The sequence below is a fragment of the Dermacentor andersoni genome, chromosome 1 (assembly GCF_023375885.2).
Source record: "Dermacentor andersoni chromosome 1, qqDerAnde1_hic_scaffold, whole genome shotgun sequence".
NCBI lineage: Eukaryota > Metazoa > Arthropoda > Arachnida > Ixodida > Ixodidae > Dermacentor > Dermacentor andersoni.
This window is the reverse complement of record NC_092814.1, coordinates 31,633,363-31,656,490: the sequence shown is the minus strand read 5'-3', so window position 1 is coordinate 31,656,490 and position 23,128 is coordinate 31,633,363. Positions and strand designations below refer to the sequence as shown.

At 50.2% G+C, this 23,128-nt stretch overlaps 1 protein-coding gene across 1 annotated transcript in view; it reads right to left on the bottom strand.

The window, feature by feature from the left end:
* LOC126543834 (max dimerization protein 1-like) overlaps positions 1-22,775 on the bottom strand; it is a 94,794-nt gene extending 72,019 nt beyond the window's left edge. Inside the window, exons 1-3 of the mRNA XM_050190962.3 lie at positions 22,539-22,775; positions 22,263-22,350; positions 21,436-21,465 (exon numbers count right to left, since the gene is read on the bottom strand). Of these exons, the coding sequence (XP_050046919.1) occupies positions 21,436-21,465; positions 22,263-22,350; positions 22,539-22,593 (173 nt within the window). The 5' untranslated portion in view covers positions 22,594-22,775. The remainder of the gene's footprint in view (positions 1-21,435; positions 21,466-22,262; positions 22,351-22,538) is intronic.
* Between the last annotated feature and the right edge of the window lie 353 nt (positions 22,776-23,128).

Below are 23,128 nucleotides of genomic sequence, written 5' to 3'. Positions count from 1 at the left end.
CATTGCAGGGATTTCCCCGCGAACGGCAAGGAACGATTGCCCTGTCTCTCAGCTCATCCGTAAATGAGCTTGTGCCCCCTTGTTTCTTGAATGCTGAATGGCGGTGCGCATGAAACAACCCAATCTCGACACGCCGCGACGCCCGTGCGCTCGCTGACCCCGACTTCGAAACAGCCCGCGACGACATACCCCTCGGTGTGCTCGCTCATAGCCGCCGCGGTGGCTACGCCATCATGCTGTTCAGTACGAGGTCGCCGGTTCGACTGCTGGCCGCATTCCGATGGGTTGGAATTCATGAAAGTTTTGGTGCGCATTAAAGAACCCCAAGTGGTCGGGACTAATCCCCGCTAATGTGTCCGTCACAGCCCATGTGTTGCTTTAAGCGTGGTTCGGTTTGAGCGGCTTACTCAGTGGGCATTTGGCTATCATCGTTTCGTTCGCTTTATACGCTAGATATTTTCACAACGTGTTTCTATCATGTTTCCAGCATTTGGCTAGGACGCCGCCGTTATCGCCAGGATCGGCCACTCGGAGCGACGGTTAAGAAATGAAGGCTAGATAATGAAACAGACCGATACAGCACCGTTCTTTAACGCACTCATGGGGATTAAAGTAGAACAGTATTTAAAGAAATCGGGCAAGTGCTGATGCTTTTCTACACTGCGGAGGCCGTAGACACGGCTGAAGGCCGTACGCACACTCCCGCCAGCTAACCTAGGTGAAAGGTCGACACGAAGGAGATAACGTGGCCTCATTCGACGGGTACTTATCGCGAGCGCAGTGCACAGATGCAAAGAAAAACTCGGTGAGCGCGGCCGCTGCGCGCTGCGGCTACATCGGCGCCACATTAGCGATGGTCAGCCACTTGGGAGAGTCAGTCTCCCTCGGGACGACACGGGGTCTCTCTTCCAAGCAGCCGCCTTCATCGCCGAATAGCGCACTGTGCCTGCAAAGGACGCTTCTCCCCAAGCGATGATCGTTATCCGCCGGAAACCCCAAAGGCCGAGCTGAAGAAGAAACATGCAAGCGCGAAGAAGATAAAGCGTCAAAACACAGGCTCTCTCTCGCTCTCCTTCCCTGGCGCAACTCTAGGGGCAGGAAAACAACGCGCCCGGCGGCGCATATATCGCTCTGCCAGGGCATAAGACAGCGCTCGTCGCGTACCTCGTTCAGCCGCACATGGCCCAACCGAGGCAGCCGATATAGAGGTGGATGCACACCCGCGGGAAACCAGCTTGCGGTGCCCTGATGCCCGGAGTGATTTTGCGCCCTTGAGCCACGTCACGCTCGGTTCTACGGATTGAATCGGCCATTCAGTCTGCATAGTGTAAACCCACCTTAAAAAGCACCCGCATGCGGCTGCGAGGGAAGCGTATCACGAAACAATTTTTTTTTTTTTTCGCAAACGACCGCCACACTGGATTACGAAGCAGCGGCTCGAGAGACTGCTGGCCGATATAAATACTAAATCAGGCATGAACACGATGTCCAGCATTCATGGACCCGGGGGAGGAGGGTGCATGGTTTAGCCGTCATCTCTTCTGCGTTGACAACATTGAGCGTACAGTGTACTAATTTGGATCCGTCCCTGATGTGAAGCGTTGTAAGGCAATGAAAAAAAAACAACTGTCCGAAACAAACGGCTGTGAGCAATACCTTTCATATTTATATAAGTTCCAGAAAACGTAGCAAAATGTTTGCTCCGTCCCTTAGCGCAAGCGCCTGTGGGAGTTACCAAGAAGAACACAGCACGGGCCAACCAAACCTGCCAGGAAATTACGTCTACGACATATAACACGCGACTTTGGTGCAACTGCATGTCCGTACAGCTGCATGCCCGAGAAGTAATAGCGTCCTGATGCCTGGAACACCGTCGATCCGCCACGATAAGACAAACTCGCAGATATATTTACAAGTACGGTAGAACCATTACCTAGTCGACTTCTTGCTGTGTTTTATGGAAGACTCCCGAAGCTTTCCGTACACCATGCACGTATTTCTAGAGACAGGTTACATATGCCCGTGACCGAAGTCGCTACACGCATCAACGGGCGGAGAACATGCCATAGTCGTGCACCCAGATGACGCGGTGAAGAACGGCTTCAGCCAACGTCGTCCTTGGGCAGCCTGCACCAGCTATTCCTGGCGGCTGCACCACAGTACAACCAGCGGGGCCAACCCCCCGAAACGACACCACGCAGGCCCGCGAGCGCGGGTTGGGTGGCGCCAGCGGGAAGCGGCGAACGCGGAGCAAGGAGAGCGCTTCCGCGACGTGGGCTCGGCGCAATTAGGATCGGCCTTGGCGGGTGCCGGCTTCGCGAGGCCTTGCATGCGCACTGCCAAGGACGAGGAGCCCCGCCGGCAGCGGCGCGTGCGAAACCCACGCCGCGGAACGACAAGCGCTGCTCGTGGTGGTCGCAGAAAGCACGGGCCGCCCGCCCGCTGAGCGCAGCAGCCGATCATCGCGCCGAGAGGCCGCACTCGGCTTTGTAACCCCGTGGCGACCGAGGAGTCAACCAAGCGTACACGCCGCGATGCGACTGAACAAGAGCGCCGAGCTGCACTGTACTCTCTAATCGAACGCTCCTGACGAGAACTGCTGGTGGCGCCGCGTTGGGTTCTCGTCACCTTCCAACAGCACTGCCCGCCCGGTCACCCCTGCTAAGCGGTCCTTTGTGAAGACTATGAGTGGCGCCAACACCCATGGCTGACGAAGCTGCGCCACACTGCGATTGCACGATGAATCAAGACTGTTGGTGCAGATCAGACAAACTTCGACCTCTTCATCAATACCTTAGATTACTAAACTGACATCATATATATTACCTATAACGGGGGAAAAGGGGCAAAAGTCGATAACCAAGCGGCTCTACACAGTAGAAGGAAACATCCGTCGGCAATTTTAATAAAAAGAGCATCGAACATGCTGAAATGTCTGCATTTCACGTTTCTATTGGACGTAGCAGGAAGAGACATACAGCCAGAAAATTTAATTATGTATGCAACTTTCAAATCAGCATTCTAGTCCTCACCTGTAGGCGATATTTTCCCTCGGCTGTCTCCTTTCTGTATTGCTCCATTTATACAGCTAAGCACGCACTCGAGCTTGTAGGCCTCAATCTATGAACCGTTTGAGAGAAGCAAAAGCCCGCCAGGCTCTGATGGCGGCCGTCTGGGAAAGCTCACTGCGCAAAGCAGGCAAGTCACGTTAGGCTGTCTTTCTCGGTCGGCTTCCAATGGAACCCTTTGCGGGTCACCGAGCAGTGGGGAAAGTCTTTGAGGATGCAACGCGTATGGCGGAGGCGGTTGCACCGCTGGGGTCTATGAACAGCCTTGAAGCGCGGACACCTGAATAGTCGCTCGACCACGCTTTCTAAATTGCTGTAAAGAAGCGGCCAAACGCATCCCAGGAGGAAAACACGGCGCCGCTCAAACAGCGTGTCGCTCGCCACACAGGCGCCGGGAACAAGCGACATGGAAACATAATCCCGCAGACATGATGCGCAGTGTACCTCCAATTCTCGCCCTACATTTAAGTGAACACCGTGACAATAGCTATCGGTCCCCCATTTACTATTTTACTTTTTTTCCCAGGTTTACTGTTACAGGTACTAAGCTAAATCTACGGTACTGCGCTCCAGCCGTGGCCAGACTAAATATCTTGCAGCATGGCCAAGCGGCTGTCGATACACGTTAAGCACGAAGCCATGTCATCGGATCCAGATCTCTTGCAATGACGCTACACATAGACCACCCAAGGTAAGTATACCTGGTAGAGAAGCTTCCGTAGAAGCCCATACGTTCAAAACACGGCATTTCATCGGTGATTGATGGGGCTTAGCGCCATCTGTGTGGCGAGGGAATACTTCTGGCGGAAAAAAAAATAATAATGTGACGCCATATCCATTAAAAACAGAAGTGACGACATTTTATTCTCAAACGTGCGAAATTTGTTTTGGTGACCTGCCATAAGGTCTGTATTTTCATATGCTCGGCCATTATACTTGCTACTTAATGGTCGTTATAACTTTACGCGCTGAAAGCCATGCAGCAAAATGATAGCCGTGTGGGTGTCGAAATCGCGCTCCCACACAGACCACACTTTCTTTGGAGGCTGACGAAAGCTTTGGGTGTAGAGTGCTGGTCCCATCGTCGGACGCCAAGCCCATCGGCCAGCGCAGCCTCTCGAAAACAGCTAAAAAAAAAAACAATTATCTAGCGGTCGTAACTCACTACTTCTGACTGAACAGGTTAAGAAACGAAGCTACCCGCGCCACCAAATTCAGACGAACGTCTGAATTTGGTGGCGCGGGTAGCTTCAAAACGGGTAGCTTCAAAACAACAAAACGTGTGAAGGGGGCGTATCTAAGAGGTGAACTTTACGAGCGCGCCTGTTTGCGCACTTCAAGAACTGCATTGCACTGCAAGTGATAGCGGCGTCTCTCTTAGTGGGCGCTGAAAAGATGACATTTATTGATAACGATAAAATAAAATATAGTTGTCTTTTCTTTCCTCGCCACGCGTATATAAAATTGATTAGTAATTTTATTTTCGTTGAATGAATCAAACTGTTTCGTTTTAATAAAAAATAAAACGCTTCTTTCTTTCTTTGCCAGCGTTTGTTCCCTCCTCACATAGTGGCACTTCAGTCGCTGCTCGCATAACCGGGAGAGGTTTTTTGCACTTGGATCTCACCCCCACTGCTCCATGCGCATGCGCCGCCGTTGCTATAGCGACAGAGGCGCAAGGTCTGCGGTGGAAGGGAGGATAGCGGCGAGGCCGTCTGTTTCGCGCGCCGTCGACCTAACCTAACCGAACCTGGCACCCCGTCGATGCGTACTAAAGAAAATAAGCGCAAAAAATATCTTTCCGATACCGGGAATCGAACCCGGGCCTCCTGGGTTAGAGCCAGATATCCTAACCGCTATACGATGCCGGAAACGAGTTCTGCCGTTTCGTAGACCCCTCAAATAGAATAACAGCGTCGTCGAATACAACGTGGCGCACGCGCAGAGAGCAGTGGGGGTGAGATCAAGTGCAAAAAATCCTCTCCCCGCATAAGCACCCTTGCTGATGTCGGTGACTATTTCTTCTGAGCCACTTCCCAAGCTTCGGGACCTATTTGGATCGACCGTGGACCAGCTGCGTTACCAACGTTTCACAGTCGTAAATGCCACGATAAAATGCCTAATGGCCGCTGTGCACCGTTTGTACGACACTTGCCCAGCCCGCCTAAAGCAACCTGCACCGGCAAGAGGGCGCTATGACGTTCTTATCTATCACCCCAGTGTCACCGACAGCGGCCGCTACGGCTACGAAGAGACATCAAACACGGACGTCGGTGTGACGCACCGAGCTTTCTCGAGGAGAACGTTGGCGCCGCGAATTCCGATTGCCAGTCATGCAGAGTATAGTCACGCGGAGCATGCGCACTTGGAACATCTTCAGATCTGGAAGACTCGCCTTGTGATACGCGATCGGAAGTGTCACGCCGAATGCTTATCGCATCCTTTCCAATTTCGCTTCCAATGCTCGTTAGGGCTCTGTGTTCTGGCGATGCTGTCAACAGTGAAAAGTTTCAGCGCAAGGTACCTAACCATGCGTCCTATGTAACTTGCGCAAAAAATGAAAAAGAAATACATATGCAATTGCCACGTAGCTGAACAGAACCAAGTTAACGTTGCTTGGAACAGGTCAGACCATCTCTTGTATTTCGCATAACTACATAATTATTTATTCAGTAATCAACTCCATTAAATATTATATGCAGAGCTAGTGTCAATGAAAAATTGTAGGCCATCCTGAGAAACCCTGAGCTGATTAATGAATAGTAACTAATTACGTAATTAGGTGAAGTGCTAAAAAAAGTCTTGCTCCAAGCGACGGCAAACAACATTGCCTTGCAAGGTCTGTCCAGCTACGTGGTGCTCGCATATTTGTCACAATTTTGGCACAAGTTACAAACAACACATGGCAAAGGGCCTACAAAGTTATGCCAATTGCCGCTGCGGTTCGGTATGGGAACGAACACGATCGTCAGACTCTTTGAAGGAACATACTGTGTACAGTCGACATTCCGTCAAGTCAAGCAGTGCGCCTTCTTTTAGGAAAGAAAAATATCTAAATAAAATTTAGGTGCAATGGGTGCGCCGTTCAGCGAGGTCAGCGGGTAAGAGTGTGCGAATATTCCAACTTTCGATTAACAAATCTAATAGTGTCCTATTCGATTCGGTCTTCGAATGGAATATTCACTATTGGTAAACGCGAGCATCAAATGCGCCCAAATAAACATCAAATTGGAGCAAAAGTACACCCCCGCGGGAATAGAATAGGCAAATATACATGAGAACTTGCGGAGTTAAATCAGTTAAGGTCACTTAAGTAGCCATACTTTACAGGTTGTAAGTAGCCATACTTTACACGTTGTACAGCGATGATTCGCACTCTGTGAAGAGCCCCGTGCATACGAAGAAACTACTTGTTTGCTCCTAATGCTCCATTTGTGCTTTGAATAAATAACGTTTCATAACGTGCCATCTATATAATGACAGGAAGTTACCAACTTTAGTAATAGTGGGATGTGAACATCGTATTTTATTAATTGTCATGTTCATTATTCGGAAACTATTCGAAAAATATTCGACATTCGATTCGCTTATGGCACTATTCGATTCGCATTCCTATTCGATTCGGTCTCAATCACTATTCGCACACAGCTATTAGCGTGAGAAGGGACAGGGGCGCGCGTTACCGTAGATTAACGAAAAAAATATATCGGCTGTTAGGACCCATTACATTAGTGGAATACTAAATCGTAACAGCCCTCCAATAGTTACAGCACTACAGGTGCGCTGAGATGCTTTCGGAAGAGCCAACTTCATAAATTTGAACGTTCCTCTGAAAATTCACGCCGTCATGATACAGCCAAGAATGTGAACTGTTAAACAGTGATTAATAAACTCCTCCTTGCGGAAGAAAAATTAACCTATACATATTGCCACACGCTCATCGTGATGCTTTTGTATACGCTAAACTGGCGCGTACTCTGACGTGCGTATTTACCCGGGAAAATTAGAGAAATTAAACAAAATATTTAATTTTGCCGTTCGTAACGTTTAGGGGTAAAACAAAGCAACAAGCCAACATTTTGTTGCCTATGCACTCTTAGAAAAGTTTGCACCCTTTGAGGCTTATCTTGTCCCAAAACGATAATCGTCACCTATCTTGCCCGTATTTCCTTTCTTTAACGCTGCGACACCGGTACTTCCAGGTCACGAACGGCATGCGCGTTATGAGCGTGGCATAGCATTGCCGTCAGGAAAGTAGTGAGCGCAGAGTTTGCAAGAAAGCGCAAGCAAGGCAGATGACGATTATCGTTGCGAGACAAGATATGCCACAAAGGGCGCCAACTTTAAGAGTGTTGTAAAACAAGACGTCGATACTCGCTTTGCACACGACAATCACCGCCCCCCCCCCCCCCCCCTTCTTTTTTTCCTTCTCCAGTTTACTTCCTCTCGCTTTCAAATAAAGGCATTGCGAGCCTGAAGCTATGGGCGTATAAAGCCTGTCCTATTGCCCAACCCTTTCGGAGTTAAAGCATACCATACCATACCATACCGAAAGACACCAATGTCGTTTGCGCAACAAGGCACCGCTAAAAAGAGTACGCCCAGACGAAGGTGTCGCCATCTCTAGGCAGGGCGGCACGCGGCAGCTCGTGCTAACGGCTTTGCTTACCTTTTGGAAACAGATGGCGGCACCAATTCACTAGTCTGGTCAAAAGCGACATGAGGTCACCCTTCTTACAAGCAAAGCCGTAGTGAGCAGTAAATGCACTGACATTTAATACCGCGCTCGCCGGAGCGATTACCTGTATTTCATCCGAAATGCTGAAAATTAGACGCGATCTTGGACGTATGAGAGAAAATTAACGTTTCATGCATGAAATATTCTAGGGTACGATGCCTGCTACAGTACCTAGTTAAGAAATTGTGCGCAAAATTGTGCGGATTCCGCACGGCGAGAGCCAAGGCCCGGGAGCTCTTTCAAGGGAGCACTGGAGAGAAACAATACATGAGTCTAGATCGATAAATAGGGGTGATCGGATAGCGAAATTTCCGAATCGAATACGAATATTTGAGAAATGCCACTCCTCAATATCGATTTCTCTTTTTCGAAGCAACATCAAATACGACGTTTGTGCGAAGTCCGTGTGCAGAAAAAAAATAAAGGAAGAAACCGGGCTTAAGACACTGGCGCATGCATGTGACACCATTGCCGCTTATACGCACGAATAAACGAGGAGCTTGCAGATAATAAACTACTTTCAATTATCTGGCACCATGGCAATGACAATAATAAAACAAAGGAACAGTATGTTGCTAGATGTACATACAGTGTTGTGTTCGTTGAAATATAGAAGTAATTCTACAGCATCGCGCCTTGTTTCAAGGTATGCAAACATGGTCAGACTGGCCAAATCGGAAGGAATTCGTATATCGCCTTCATAAAAGCGAGCCATTCTTGTTGAATGGCTGGAACTTACTGCGCAGAAATTATGTGCCCCCTTCGCTCGCACATGAACTGCTGTCCTCCCTGCGCAACCACCGCAGACATATCCTGCAGTGTGGAATCATTCGGAACAGTGCTCTCTCGTTCCATCGTTCTGTCTCCCTCTGGGAGTGTATTTTTGTACCTGTATATTCGAGAGAAACGAATATTCTACGACTTCGAAGGGCGAATTCTCGAACGAAATAGCAGGGACCGATCGATTCGCATTCGAAATTTCGAATATTTGGCCACACCCCTACATAATTTTTACATAATACGTCATTCATAACTTATTTTTGTTCATTCTGCAGTAAAAGCATAACGATTATACAGTAAAGAAAATTAAGCCTAAAGTTCCCTTTTCTTATTTATGTTTTTTTTAATTATTCGCGCCGAAACTCCAGCGCCGGTACGTCAGTGCGATGTCATGGGAATTTCAATGTATTCCCTTCTATTTGAGCAGTTGCGGTGCAGCCACGGTTCTCGAAGCTTGCTATGTGCAATATGCGGCTCCCTTGTTATCGATATTTACCGAGAGAAAATCAACCAGCATGTCCGAGCAGACGTCGTCAAAATCGTCAAACTTCAAGGCGCGGCATCGTCCCTCGTTTCTGCGTCTTTTCTGGTTTATCAAGACAAAAGAGCGGCTAAGAGTGACTTTTCCGGTATTGTAGAAGGGTAATTTACTAAAACTCAACTTCTTTTTCTTTAGTGTCCCTAACAGTATCGACCGCCAAAAGTATCATTTATGACCCTAGCAACGTGTTATTTCTTACCTACTGATTATTTCCGACGTTAAGCATATTAGAAAAACACTTGAATGAATTTCGGCACAAGGGCTTTCAATCAAGCGCATACCGGGCGCCCAAAAGTTTGAATGCTGACGAAATGCGGCATAGGTACGTCTAAGTCGATTTTATTTTGAAGTTTATTCTTTATTCACCACATAAGTACACCGATGTACACAAAGCGGTGGGGGTTGGCAGGAGAAAAGCTGCATAACGGCAGCTTGACTAGTCCCACCTCCCCGTGAACAACAGGCAGCAACATGGCAACAAAATTGTCGCACAATTCGAACAAAATGTTGTCGCCTGCATGGGGATAGATGGGGGGATCAAACAGGGAAATGCACTCGATGTGCGTTCTCCTCATGGATGCCAAACAACTTCGTCGAGGCCTCCCACGCCACCGAACAATGCCGTGCAGGAAGCGCCGGCGGCCGGCACGGCACTAAAACCCGAGGACGCCGGCGGCGGCTCGTTCATCTTGGGCATATTGTGAGATATACGGCCAGCACCAGCCACGACTTCTCGTCACGTCGGTGAGAAGACGCCTGTCGTTTGCGCCACGCGAGGCCGCCAAGCCGCGCGGCTCGCATCTCCGCCGTCCCGCGGCAACGCGCTCCGCTCGCCATGCTGACGTCAGGGGGAACAGGTTCGCTCACAGCGGGCGTGTGTGCGTGACGGCGCGCCAAACAGCGCTGCGTCGGGACGAACAATGGCCCGCCAACCTGGCCGATACTTCTTGGCTGAAACGCTTCCTCTCAATGCACGGCCTTTGATGCTCGCATTTGTTAACGTCCTCTTTGGACTAGTGTGTCACATTTAACCTGTTCGAAGCAGAGTGCCACGAAAGGGAAGCAAAACGAGCCTCACTGCTGCGCTTAAAAGCTCCGGAATGACAAAAATTTAAGCTGGGCCTTCCGGTGGAACGGTTAATTAATGTCCACCACTGAACGACAAAGGGTCTGATACACGAATCAGACTTAATTATGAGAAGAGTGACGTCTTAAATACATGTTGTTTGTTGTACAAGTTTATGCCAGACGGATAGCAACGAAAGGAAAACGCTAGCACAACCACCACGAAGTAGCTTAGCATTCAAGCATAGAAACCATGCAATGTGAAGACTCAAACGTTTCGCATATGTTGTCAAAAATGTAAGCGTAAATGAAGTCAATTCAGAACATTTTGTAAAAAGGGGACAAATGCGAATTTGCCCAGAAGTAGAGGGACAGAACTGACTCTCCGACTACAAATGCGACCTCCTCCTCTCCAGCGGTTGTGATCGTTACATACCAAGCGGTGCCTTGAAACCTTGTGAAACCAATGCCGAATGCGACTACAGTTGTCGTCGAGAGAACTTGTCGCACTTCTTGCAATACGCCGAGATCACGCCGCAATAGCGCGAGGCATCCCGTCACCACCTCGGCACTGCTCTCTAAAGGCGCGGCCGCGTTTCCTGCCGTGGCGGAGGCTGCATCTATATGCAAATACGCTCGACTGTCGCCGAGTTTCGGCGACAGTCGAGGCAGGCACATACGGTTGCCCTCATTACTTCCAAGTTCGACGACGACAGGCGAGAGCGAAATTGTGAGTAGGAACTCCTTTCGGGCTATATATATAATCAACCGTGAGGCGTACTAACGAATACGGCTTGCAGCGAGATCGTCATAATGAAAGCGGCAAACAAAACATTTCCCTATTTACTCATCCCCGCTCAAACAGATTCGTAGCCAGCACGGAACGGCTGGCCTGATATATAGACGCAGAGTCGAAGTATGTATGGTTTATCGGTAAGCGTTATTGTGCAGTTCTGACTCAACTGCAAGATTATCCACAACCTGAATATACAAGACGTGCACGACTGCGCGGAGGGAGCGCAGGGATGTTGGAGTGCTCCGAGCAACGACGAACACGAAGCGCGTTGCGAGGTGTCAACGTACCCGTAAAACGCCCGCTGTGAACGACAGCAGCGCAGGCGGCGTCCGGGAGTCAACGCTCCTCGCCAAATAAAAGTCAGTTCGGGCCAAGTGCAGAGTAGCGAAGCTTTTATTTATTTATTTATTTACTTCCTCGTTACACGCGCCAAAAAGGGCAGCAGCAGCAATTGGAGCAGCGCGCTAAACGACAGGGGGGGTCAACTGGAGACACGCTCTTCCCGGCTGTGCCGAGCGACCGCCGACGGGAAAAGAATGGCCATTTCTCACTGCGCGTCACGGGCCTGTCAAGGGAATGCGCGCGACACGCAATCGTGCACGCTCACCGCTCGTTTTTCGCGCACATCGCACTCGGCAGGGAGCGCAAAACCTGGCACCAGTATTTTAAGTATCCCTCCAGAAGCTCAGCACTACGCCCAACTATATACTGCTGTGAGTCGCAACAGTGTATCGTCTGCGACCACATCTGCTAAAACCAGTCGCGAAGTGCTAAGAACGTAAGAACTGCGTAAGAGTGTCTTTTCTGGAGTCCAGGATCGAGCTGGTTCTCAGCATCGTGCTCGTCATATGTCACTCCTCTCGTCGACGCTAACTTAGCGCTTTGTTTCTTGCCATCGTGAAACAAATAGCGCCAGAAAGACATTTATTAAGCTTAGGGAGGCCATGCAGTCACAAGGACAAAATATTCGCTAGAGTGCATGGACGGAAACGCGCGATCTTTCCCGGGAAAGAACGGCTACTCTGTACGCTCTGTTGTAACAGGTCTGGCTATGGAACGAAAATATGCGCGCAACATCGCTTCATAGGTCAAGCACGCTATGTGCACGCGATCCCTGTGCGTGCTCTGCACGGTGAGCAGTTGGAAGCCGCTGTTGATGTGAAAAGCACTGTCGAATATGCCGAATAAATTGGCCTCATGAAGAGGGCGCTAGACGAAGTAGGCGGGTGGGGAGCTGAGACATCAGGTCTCGGAGAAACGCTCTCGATGACCGAGGGTCTGACACCGAGCCCTTATTGTGCCCTCGCGCCGGGGAAGACTGCCACAGACTTTCTCTGCCACGACCCGGAAGCCGACATCGAAGCGGGCCACGAAGAACGGCCGCCGCCTTGCGCAAGAGGTCGGTCCGGGACGAGTTCTCGAATCTGGGACGCTGCGCTGTCAGTCGTCGCCGAGCATCTGTCACGAAGTCAGCTTCCACGCGCCCGTGCGACCCGGCAAGGCTCCAGCAGTTTCTCTGTACGCTCGCGATCAGAGGTCGCACTTCATTGCCGCGGATAACCCGCGCTCCAACGGACGCACCCTGGCAAAACAACGGGCCTCGTTTCTGCAGTGTGCGCGCGTATTATTCCTCACACGAGATTGCTTGGCGTCTCAAAACCGACAGGCACACGAGAGGATAGAGATCAGAACATCTGTAGATACAAACATCAGCACACGTATTCCAGTTAGCACACACTTTTAAGTTCACGTTCCATTCCCTTCAAAACGCGGCACATGCGGTCGCGGATCGAACTCGGAGCAGCAAGACGAGCAATCACGACATATGGAATAGCCACCTCGGCAAATGGCAATGACCTACCGACACTTGTTTCGGTATCGCGCACGGCAGCGAATATTGTGGGATCAGGAAGCATGTAACGTGCACCAGCTTTTAGCACGACCGCTACACCATTCACAAACACATAAATAGTGCACATATGCTCACCCGTCTAGAGAGCGCGGGTGCGGTGCGCCCAGCAGTGCGTTTGCGCCGTCCACCGTGGGCCGCTGGCTTTTCATCAAGGATACCGCCCTACGCCAGGCCAGCCTCAGCTCAAGGCAAGATGCAAAGGCTCTCTTGGTGTGACCTATCTATCGCTCACAGCGGCGGGTACGGTCGCGACACAAAAGGCAGCACCACTGGTGATGGTCAGCAAGTAAAGCACTGCCTTGCTGAGAAGGAAAGTGCATCGACCAAGCCACCTCGACTGGAAGGTATACAAACACGCTCTAATCACGACAACGTGGCGGCTGTATACTGACGAACCAATGTCAAGTGAAACGACCATGACCTCCTTAAGAAAGGGACGAACAAACGATTCAGCTTACACAGACTATGCAACCCCCTCTTCAGTTACCGAGATGCACCTGTAGGCTGTGCCAAGTCATGGAATGTGTTTGTAATCTTATCAGTAAACTTTCGAGCGAGCTTATTGTCACATAGCGAAGTTTTTTTCTCTCTCGCTTTTTCGTTAACATTACCGAGCCCGCACCACGCACCGGCTTATTCTCCTTCTCCCCCCCCCCCCCCAGCCCCATTGAAGGTGGGAAAGAGTGAACTACGCGTGTATAAAACGCACTTGACGGAAAGCAGTTGCTTCCCCGACTGAAGACAAGCGCCCTTGTCGAAACTGTGGCTTCAGCAACGTTCCTGTTCAAGTACTACTTACCAAACTTCAAACCTCCATCTTCCTGTAAACTTCTGTCTCGAGAAGTTGATAGGCGATTCTATAGTAATTTATTCAGTTTCGTAAAATCTGACGCACCGTATAAATTGACTTACATATTATGTAATGCACTGTCGCTTATATATTAAAATTAGTCTAAATCCAGGGTTCTTACGGCACACATTCTAACATAAAATATCCTTAACACTTTGTAACATTCTACAACAGCAATACTAACGCCATATCAGACTACACCAAACGAGAAAGGAAACGTGTCATCAGTCCCCTCTGCCATTCGATATAAGCGTATGCGTGAGCGAATGAACATCCCCTCCCCTTTCATAACCGCCCTCTGAACGCATCAAATCGACACCTGGTACCTAGTAAAAACCAGTCACGCAGACATTCATTTAGACAAAACTGTCGAATGCGTGACCTCCCCCTTGCGCCAGTTTTTAGCCCAATGAACTGTCGGCACTATAAGCTTTGAGGGGCGCGGGATTTGAAGCGACATAATTTCCTTGAAGAGGAAGCTTTAGCTCGGGTGCTCCTATCTAAATACATGTAAAAGGAGAATTCGTTTTTCTCGGCAACCACAGCACCAAATTTTACGGGGTTTGTTGCATTTAAAAGAAAAACTTAAAATCTAGTGACTGTTGGTTTCGAATTTTCAATTTAGGTCGTCAATTTTTTATTAAAAATTGGCAAAAATAGCAAATTTTCAGAAAACGAAACTATCAAGTTTACAACTCTGTAACTCAGCAAGAATAGGTGATACCGCAATTCTGTGAATTGTACCTAATAGCACATCTAAAGCGGACAAATTTGACATCTTATACATGAATCTCAAAAAATTTATTAATATGTAATTACAACTTTTGCAGAACCCTCGCAAACAACGTAACAAACTCGCGTAAGATGTAAAATGACATATGAAATTTGTCCGCTTTGAATGATCTAATGGATGCCGTTTACAGAACCGCGATATCTGTTCTTGATGCAGAGCTATTAGTTTGTAAACTTCGTGCTTCTATCTTTTTCAAACTTCTGAAATTTTGTAAATCTAACAAAATTCAAGCCCTAAATCAAAATTCCGCTTCCAACAGTCACTAGAATTTATCTTTCTTTCTCAAAAGCAACAAATTTCATTAAAATCGGTCCAGGGGTTATCTCAGAAAAACGTTTTTGCATCTTTACATGTATTTGAATAGGCCGCGTCGGAGTTGGGCCCGAGCTAAAGCTTCCTCTGAAGCCTGGGGAATAAGCGTGGGCCAATCGGATCTGTTTTCAGAAAAAAGTTCTTGCGCTATACAACTGTTCGGCCGATACCAGCCAATCGAGACGTCGGTCATGTTGTTAGCGAAGGCGCCCGGTCAATAAGAAACACTTACGGCCGAAAAGGCAATTCGGCCCGCAAATTAAACTCTGCGCTAGTATGGGCCAATATAGCGCTTGCCAATGGTTAGGGCCGAGATATTGTAGCGATCTGTAGTTGGGCTTGTCGGTCAGCGAAATGGTTCCAAAAAAAGTCACCGCCCAAGCACTCCGTACAGATGGTTAACCAGAGAAGCTGAAACGTACGGCCCCGATGTTTATAAGTGGGTTAATCTTGACGGTTCATTAAACGACGGCTTGGTAGGCTGCCGGATCCTCGGTACGCAGTTGCTGCTTGCGCTTGGCTGTACAAGCCTGTTCTTTTGACCGGGATGCAGCATCGGCACGGCGTAGACGAGCTCGTTCCCGGTTCTGCATGCGGCGTAGCTGATCGAAAGTTGCCTACTGCTAAGGAGTACGTATGACGCGTGGCCTACCGATTTCGGAGCCGGAGAGAAACTACTGCGCGCGCGCTCGGCTATACGACGGAGAGCAGCGACGTCACTACTGGGGCAGCTAATCCAACACCAACTAGATAGCACAAGGCCTTTCCACTCCAATCCATGACGTCATGTTACCTCGCCAAATTGCCATAGAATCTAATGGGGATGTTCCCGAGTAAGCAGCAGTGATTTTGACGTCACCGTTTTCATCACCCCAGCCTTGTCAATGGAAAGTTCGGGCCAGGTAGCGTGACGTCGTGGACCGGAGTAAACAAACAGACCTCGCACTATCTAGGTGATGTTGGCTAATCGCGCGCCTCTCTTTTTCACTCTCTTTTTGGCGCATGCGCATGGGGCTGCGCCGGAGGAGTTTTCGGCGTACAGGCGACCGACAGACGGACGAATCGGCTAGCGATATACAGCTTCGCTGTAAAACAGCGCCAAAGACAGTATTTGAGACCGAAATACACGACACCATTCGTGTTACATATTTATGTCCCGAAGTCCTGGCAAAGGAAGTGATCCAGACCGACAAGTGTTACGCTGTTTTATAATGGCAGAACAGCGCGCAATTAAGGTTCAGCCTTTTCGGGGAACATTGACATCAATATTACAACTTTCGACATCTACATCTCGATGCAGCACGCGTCCCAAAGGCAAACCGCTAATACACTAGATAAAGTACTTGACCTATACAGCGTCACTTGGAACGTATATAGTGAGAAACATTCAGCGAATCTCGACTTGTGTTCACAAAACTTCTTACGTAAGCGATTCCTTATTGGCCGGCGTTAGGGAGATCGCAACTCATGATTGCCATCGGTGGTATTAAAGGACAGCACTGGAAAAGGTAAATTGTGGTTTTACTCGCTGCACCAACCACTGCTGAGAACGCGTTCCAGTGGTGGAAGCTCGCACAGTACGCGAAGTTCGTACCAACTGCATCTGTCGTCTCACGGCCAAACACGTGACATTAGTCACGCGATCACACACACACACACACACACACACACACACACACACACACACACACACACACACACACACACACACACACACACACACAAAAACGCGTTAATGCACAGAGGCCGGCGACAAGGCCCGACCGGTGAGATTTTATATTTAATGACATTAACCGCCTATCCGCTAACAGTTGTAACGAAACACCGTAAAGAAAGAAAAAATAAATAAACCGAAATAAGAGCGTGCTTTGAAAAAGACGCGGCGGACGAAAGCGGCGGTAACTGCCAGGTGGCAACTTTACGCTCGTAATTTTGGATGCGTTGATTGCTTTAACGACTGAAGAGGGTCGCCCACCATGGACATTCGCTGCAATTCATCACGTTGCAGTTGGCAGCCGTAAACAGCCAACCGGAAGACGGCGTTTTGTAGCGCCTCTCTGCCATGTTTAACGATGCAACATGAGGTTTGATACCACACGGCTAGGAATGCATATCACACGCTTGAAAACTTTCGGAGGTGCAGTTTTCGCGCAGATGCGACTAGGCTTAAGGCTCTCCTTTCGACAACGGTCGAAGGCTTGTAAACGTGACCACATGCGCAAGATCTTTTCCGGTATTGTTCGCAAGATTCACGTAATAAAGGAACAGGCAAACCACGCGCTAAATTTACGATGAGTTAGAGATAATTTTATGACGTTGCTGCTACGTGACGAAGGCCTATCGGGCGTTCACACGTCTAGCTCAAACCATTCCTTATACTTTCTTAAGCTTGATGGCACGTTCAGTGACAAATGCATCAACGCAAGATTTATGAGCAGACCGTGAACAAGCGTGAGGCCGAATGCGGAACAGTATCGAGAAGCGGTCGCACTAAAGCGAAAAAGGCCAGCAACGACGAGCGCAATCTGCCTATCGACTCTCTCCGTATACCAACAGATTTCGGTACCGCAACAGACAGTTGAAATAAGATGTTTGTTCGGAACACCGACACAATTGGAGCACACACTGCAGCCCTTTCAGAGCAGCACACAGGTAGCGTATTCGGCTAGTTGTCGATAGTGTTCCTGTATGCGGGAGCATATACAGGGACACTAGTTGTAAAGCCGCATTTCGCCAAGTGTGCGTTCTAGCCTCATTCAACCAAGCATCACGAGACACAAGAGTAGCGGCGCCCGCCGAGCCAAAGCGATGCACTTGAACAGAGCGAGCGAAATCAGATGCTCGTCACAAGAGGCGCGTCGAGGGACGATGTGGAAACCGGAATGGAACACCGACGCTCAGCTCAGTCGCGCTGACAGATCGACAAAGGCTCATTTTTTCACTGTACTCCACCTTGACAATTTCTTTCGCTAGCATTGTTCGTAACAGCAAATTCTAGCCAAGCTTGATGGACACATTAGCGAAGGTCGCCGACCAACGGCAAAGAGCACTTAGGAACGAAAAACTCTTGTGCCAAACATCTGTTTGAGGAACCTTCACAAGACCACCTTTCTGCTTTTGCAAGTCTTGCACTTGTGACAGCTATTTAAGCGTTATCATGCATGTAACCACTTAAGGAGGCAGCCTAGAGCCTAGAATTGGGAGTAGAAGGCAGATCTCATGTGTGCATTACCGCAACAATGCACCGAAGGATTCCATGATGTGCACCCACGACAGGAATAATTTCCTATTCCGAGGTTCCGAAACCACTTACTAGCCTTATTACGTTTTGTTTTTTCTTTAAAAAATAGGAGCAATATATGAGGCAAAACTATTCTTTCTACAAGAGCCAGGAGTTGCAGCTCGTTTAATCCTAGACGGAAAAAGTGTTGCCTAGAAAAAAACTAATCATTCCGAGTTTGGGCGATTCTTATCGCGTTTTCCCTGCTCACAGCTGCCCCAAGTACCGGCCGCCTATAAGAGGAACGCTGTAGTGCCCGTTGAACTTCTGAAGCCAAATTCACAAAGCTTTTCCTTAATTTTCCTAGTTTACCATTGTCTGGCCACCTTCGCTAAGCAATGTCCAACGTCACATCTGAAAAGCTCGTTTCCTTTTTTTTCTTTTTTTGCGAACACGGCCTCTGCTCCATGCGAGCTTCAAGAAGGTAGAAACTATGGGCACCGTCAGCACTGGCGTAGCCTTTGAACAGTGGAAGTTTTAAGCTACTTTTTTTTTTTTTTTTTCAGAAAAGAGCGAAGCAAGTTTTCGTCCACATTTAGTGCTACGAAGTTAAACGCGTCAGCCCAACCTTAAGCATTTCACAATTTACGGCCCAAAGCAGCGCATGGCTGAGAGTGACGTCGAAGTGGAGCGCTCCGGATGAATAATATCCCTATCCGGGCTTCTTCCCTGTGCACCGAAGTGTCGGCAGACGGGCGTCTTCGCATTCCGCTCAGATCGGAATGCGCAGCGGCCGTGAGCTGATACCGCGACTTCGTGCCCGACAACACAGCGCCACAGCGACAAAGCTAGCGCGAGTGGTATGATGCATTTCCGAACGTGTTGCACGAGGATACCGCACATGCTGTGTAGATCATAGCGTATTGACCCCTCATCTGCCCTTCGCTTTCGTCCTTAGTTTAGTACTTCTACTTTAGTAGTATTTGAGTGCTCGAGTATTCGACGCGCGTCTTTTGATAATGTCATTCACCCCGCGTCTTGCTTAGCTGGGCTGAGGTACACGGGCAATGATCCGTGCTCGAGCACACGGATCACTGGCTTTCTCGCGTACGACGCCAGCTACGTGTCAGCACTAGCGCAGCACACACGAAGCTGAACAATGAACCGGCAACGCAAAAACGATAAATGGAGAAAGACGGCGTGGGGAGTCGAGTGAAGCAACGAAAACACGAAGTGGCCGTCCTTAACGTTCAGCTCGTGACATCTCGAGACGGTGCTGAAGAACAGAGGCAGCGGCTCCCAAGGAAAAACTGCACGGGTGACCGAGTTGGGAGACATCCAGTGATTGCGCTACAGAGGAGACGAGACCTGCCTTCATCACAAGTCACGCACTCAACCTGCACTGTTTAGAGGTGCCGGCTGACGTCACGGTACTGCCAAAGACCTGAGGAGTGTGCCCTTGCACTGATTCTTGGCAGAAGTGAACCAGCCGCCCCCGGCAAACGCAGTCTGGTGACGAAGGCTATACAATAAATGAGTTTCGTATACAAGAGCACTAGCGAGTAGGACCGGTCACCGACCACTCAAAATTTGCACCGCAAAAAGATAGTGTTGATATGCAGAGAACACGGATTCCTTGCGCGGGCGAGAACTGACAAGTTCTGTACGTGGGTAATAGATTGGATACGGCCGAACGGAGCTGCGTTTGCAACCTAAACAGCGTAAGGCGCCAATACGACTAAGTTTTACTACTGCTTGGGCCACTCCTTGGCCTGCAGTATTTTTTAGCTAAATAAATAAATAAGTTATACACGTGCATTCCCACTCAAACGTTCTTAAGATTGAAGAAGCATTCTTACAAAGCGCGAGTCCTCGGCGAAAGCATTCATCCATGTGAAAATGGAAAATAATACTCAATATGGCAAGGCCTCGAGCGTGCAAGCACATGTTTAGGTACAAGTCCTTCGCAGACAATTCTCGAGGTTAACACATTACAATAAATGGCGAACGTCGGCACTTGATGACCCCCACATTGGGCACTGCTTACGGCATGCATTAGAAATACACCAGTGCTGAGAATCTACAGCCATCTGGCACAGGGTGGCTTTCTTTGCACTGCTAATGCGAACATTCACTTAGCTGATTTACCCGAGTCTCAATGCAATGTCGGCGGAGCAAACACCAACGCAGCGACGACATGCCGCACGCATCGCCGTGCCGGCTGCGACGCGCAAACAGGAGGACGCCCGGCCTGCTACAACAGGCCATCGTTGCTGCAGCGGAAGCAGCGCGCGCCGTCGGCTTCTCGCGAGCGCGTCGGCATGCACGCACAGGCGGGGACGCCCTTGAAACGGCGGCTGGCGGGGCTGAGCCCACATATAAAGCCTGTATGCCGCAATAATTGATAGCATCGATCTAGAGCGTGTTACTGCGTGCACGCCGAGTGCATTTGTGCGTCGCGAGAAACGTCGGCGGCCGGCGCAGGGAGAGCGGCGGCGATCGATGGAGCTTGCCCGTCGCTTAGCACGCGGCGTTTCGCGCGCCGCTGGCCCAAAAACCGCGCACAGCTGGCTTGACGCGCACCTCGAGAGCCTCACGGTTTGGCGACAGTGGCCAGGTCAGACGCGCGTGGCCGTCGCCCGACCGCGGGCCGCTCGCTCCTGGCATTAGGCCGGGACACCTGCACGCACGACTGACGTATGACTACCCACGAACGCCGCGGGCAAGGGCTTAAAAATAGAGCAACATTCCCGACTCGCGCCGTACACGACATAACCGTCATTCGCGCTTCCCCAAGCGCCACGGTGCGCCGACGCAAAAGGCTCGCCCTGAAGGTCGACTACGGTGGCGAGCGGTCACTGCCTACCCGAATCAGTTAGTATGCTGGGCGCTTTCGAGCGCGCACAGAGGCACGAAATTTGGCGCCAAACCAAGCGCACGACGCCGCCGGCGAGGCCCTCCCTCCTCCACGACTTGGCCATTCAACGGGAAGGAGCACACGCGGCTCTGGAACGACAGCGGAATCCGTAATACGCGCGCGCCAATAAAAACAAGCCTCCAAGTCGATAAAAACAACATGCGGCCGTCAGTGCACTCTAATCGATGTCAAACCGGCAGCGCTTTCCACGACTGACACGCAGGAGTTGCCCCTTAATCACAAGCTTGTAGGAGTCGCGAGAAGCTGCCAATTGAAGGTCACTGAACCTCGTGTCGGCAAATATAGTACATTGCACAAAACACTTTTCTGGCAAAGACAAAGACAATCACATATTTTGAAGCTAACTTGTAGCACTGTCATTTCTTGAATGAGAGGCATAACGGTTGCTAAAGGACATGCACGGGGCACAAAGTTGGTCTCACCTGTTTTTCTCCAGCTCGTTATGAGTGGTTCTGCGAAAGAGGAATGTAAAAGAGAGTTACAAGTACGGCTCGCTGAACTAAACGCTAACTTCAGAGTCTATTCATGCACGCTTTACTTTTGCATTCTCAAAACACAACGCGGAGAGTGTGCAAAGCCGATTGCGTGCTGGCTAACAAATAGCGTAATGTTTCCCTCACGACCGCCGCCAACCCCGTTCGTTCTAAAAGCGCAAACTGCACTCACGTCACTGCGTTCCAAGCTCATGCTGCAATGGCTGATCAGCTGGCACGACGGCATGTGATCCAGCGGTAAGCAACCAGCGCCGTCGGCGCTCAAAGCACACATCTGCGCATCGCGGCTGGAACAGGGCTCGACGCCCGCCCCGCTCGCCGCAACGACGCGCGCTCATTTTGGAGGTCCGGCCTCAACGTCAGCGATTTGGGCCGAGCCGCTAACCCTAGCGAAATCGGGGTCTAATGACGTTTAGGCTTACGATAACGTTAGAGGACCGTGCAAATAGCAGGGACCAACGCTCGATTTTTCGGCGCCGAAGCACAGGCGACAACTACTCGCAGCCGGCTGGCGGCCGCTGCAAATAAGCGCAGGCCGTGTTGCTACGGGCGCGAGCGTCATTTTAGGTGCCGATAGCATCGGAAGCGCAGTCGCGCCGGGCTCGCTGCTATTGATTCGCTACCTTGTGGACGCGGATGCCACCGCGCTCTCGTCAAGCAAATGCAACGAAGGGGGCTAGGAGCAATGGCCACGCGTGCCGTCACGCGATCTCTAAAGATGGGCGAGCAGGTAAACATCGCCGAGCGCTGCTGACCTGTTCCCTTGAGTCTTCTTCGCCTTCGCCTTCTTCTTCGGGAGATCGACAGGAATCGGCATAGTGGACGCATAGCCATGCTCGGCTTCTGCAAGAAAAAATGAGAGAAGAAAAATTCTGGCCATCAGGAGGTCAAACTCGTAGGCACACACGCCCCGTGTCAAAATCAGCTGATCAAAAAACGGTTGGCGTCCATGTTGGAAGCGAACGTGTGCCCTCCGGAGATCGGCAGCAGAGCAGAAAGTAGATCGGTTAGGTTCCACAAGATGCACTTACCCCGCTCTCGCCGTTCGATGTATTCAGCAGCTTGCAGCAACGTGTGGATGCTCATAGTTAATCCAAACCAAAGCGATCACACTCGCGAAGAAATATGGGCGAAAAAAGAAGGCAGCCTCCGTGGCCGACGCAGCGATCGTGACGGTTTGGAACGCGCGAGAACGAAGCCCTCTCGCGAGCGCACCCGCAAACAAACTGACGTCGCGAGACGTCACGCGCTCACCCATTCGCTCCGACCGGGCCCGAACCTTGCCGAGCTTTCCCGAACGCGCTCTTGTCGCTCGCACACGCGCCGAGCCATTTCCGAAGCGCGGCGGCCAATGGGCGACTGTGTTTATAAGGCAGCGCCACGCTCGCATGGCCACGTGGTTTCCACGCCCTCAGCTGAAGTACAGCTGTCTCGCATAGGAGCTGCTCCTGCGCTTGTCCATGGCTGCCGCGTGCCGGCGCTTGCTGCAAATCTCTGGCGTCGCTCATCCCCCTCGGCTTCCCAACCGTGTGATCGACTCGATCGATGCCATGCGTTGCTTCGCCCTTAACTGTCGCGGGTCTACGGCTCTACCAGACGCCGCTGATCGTTGGTACATTGC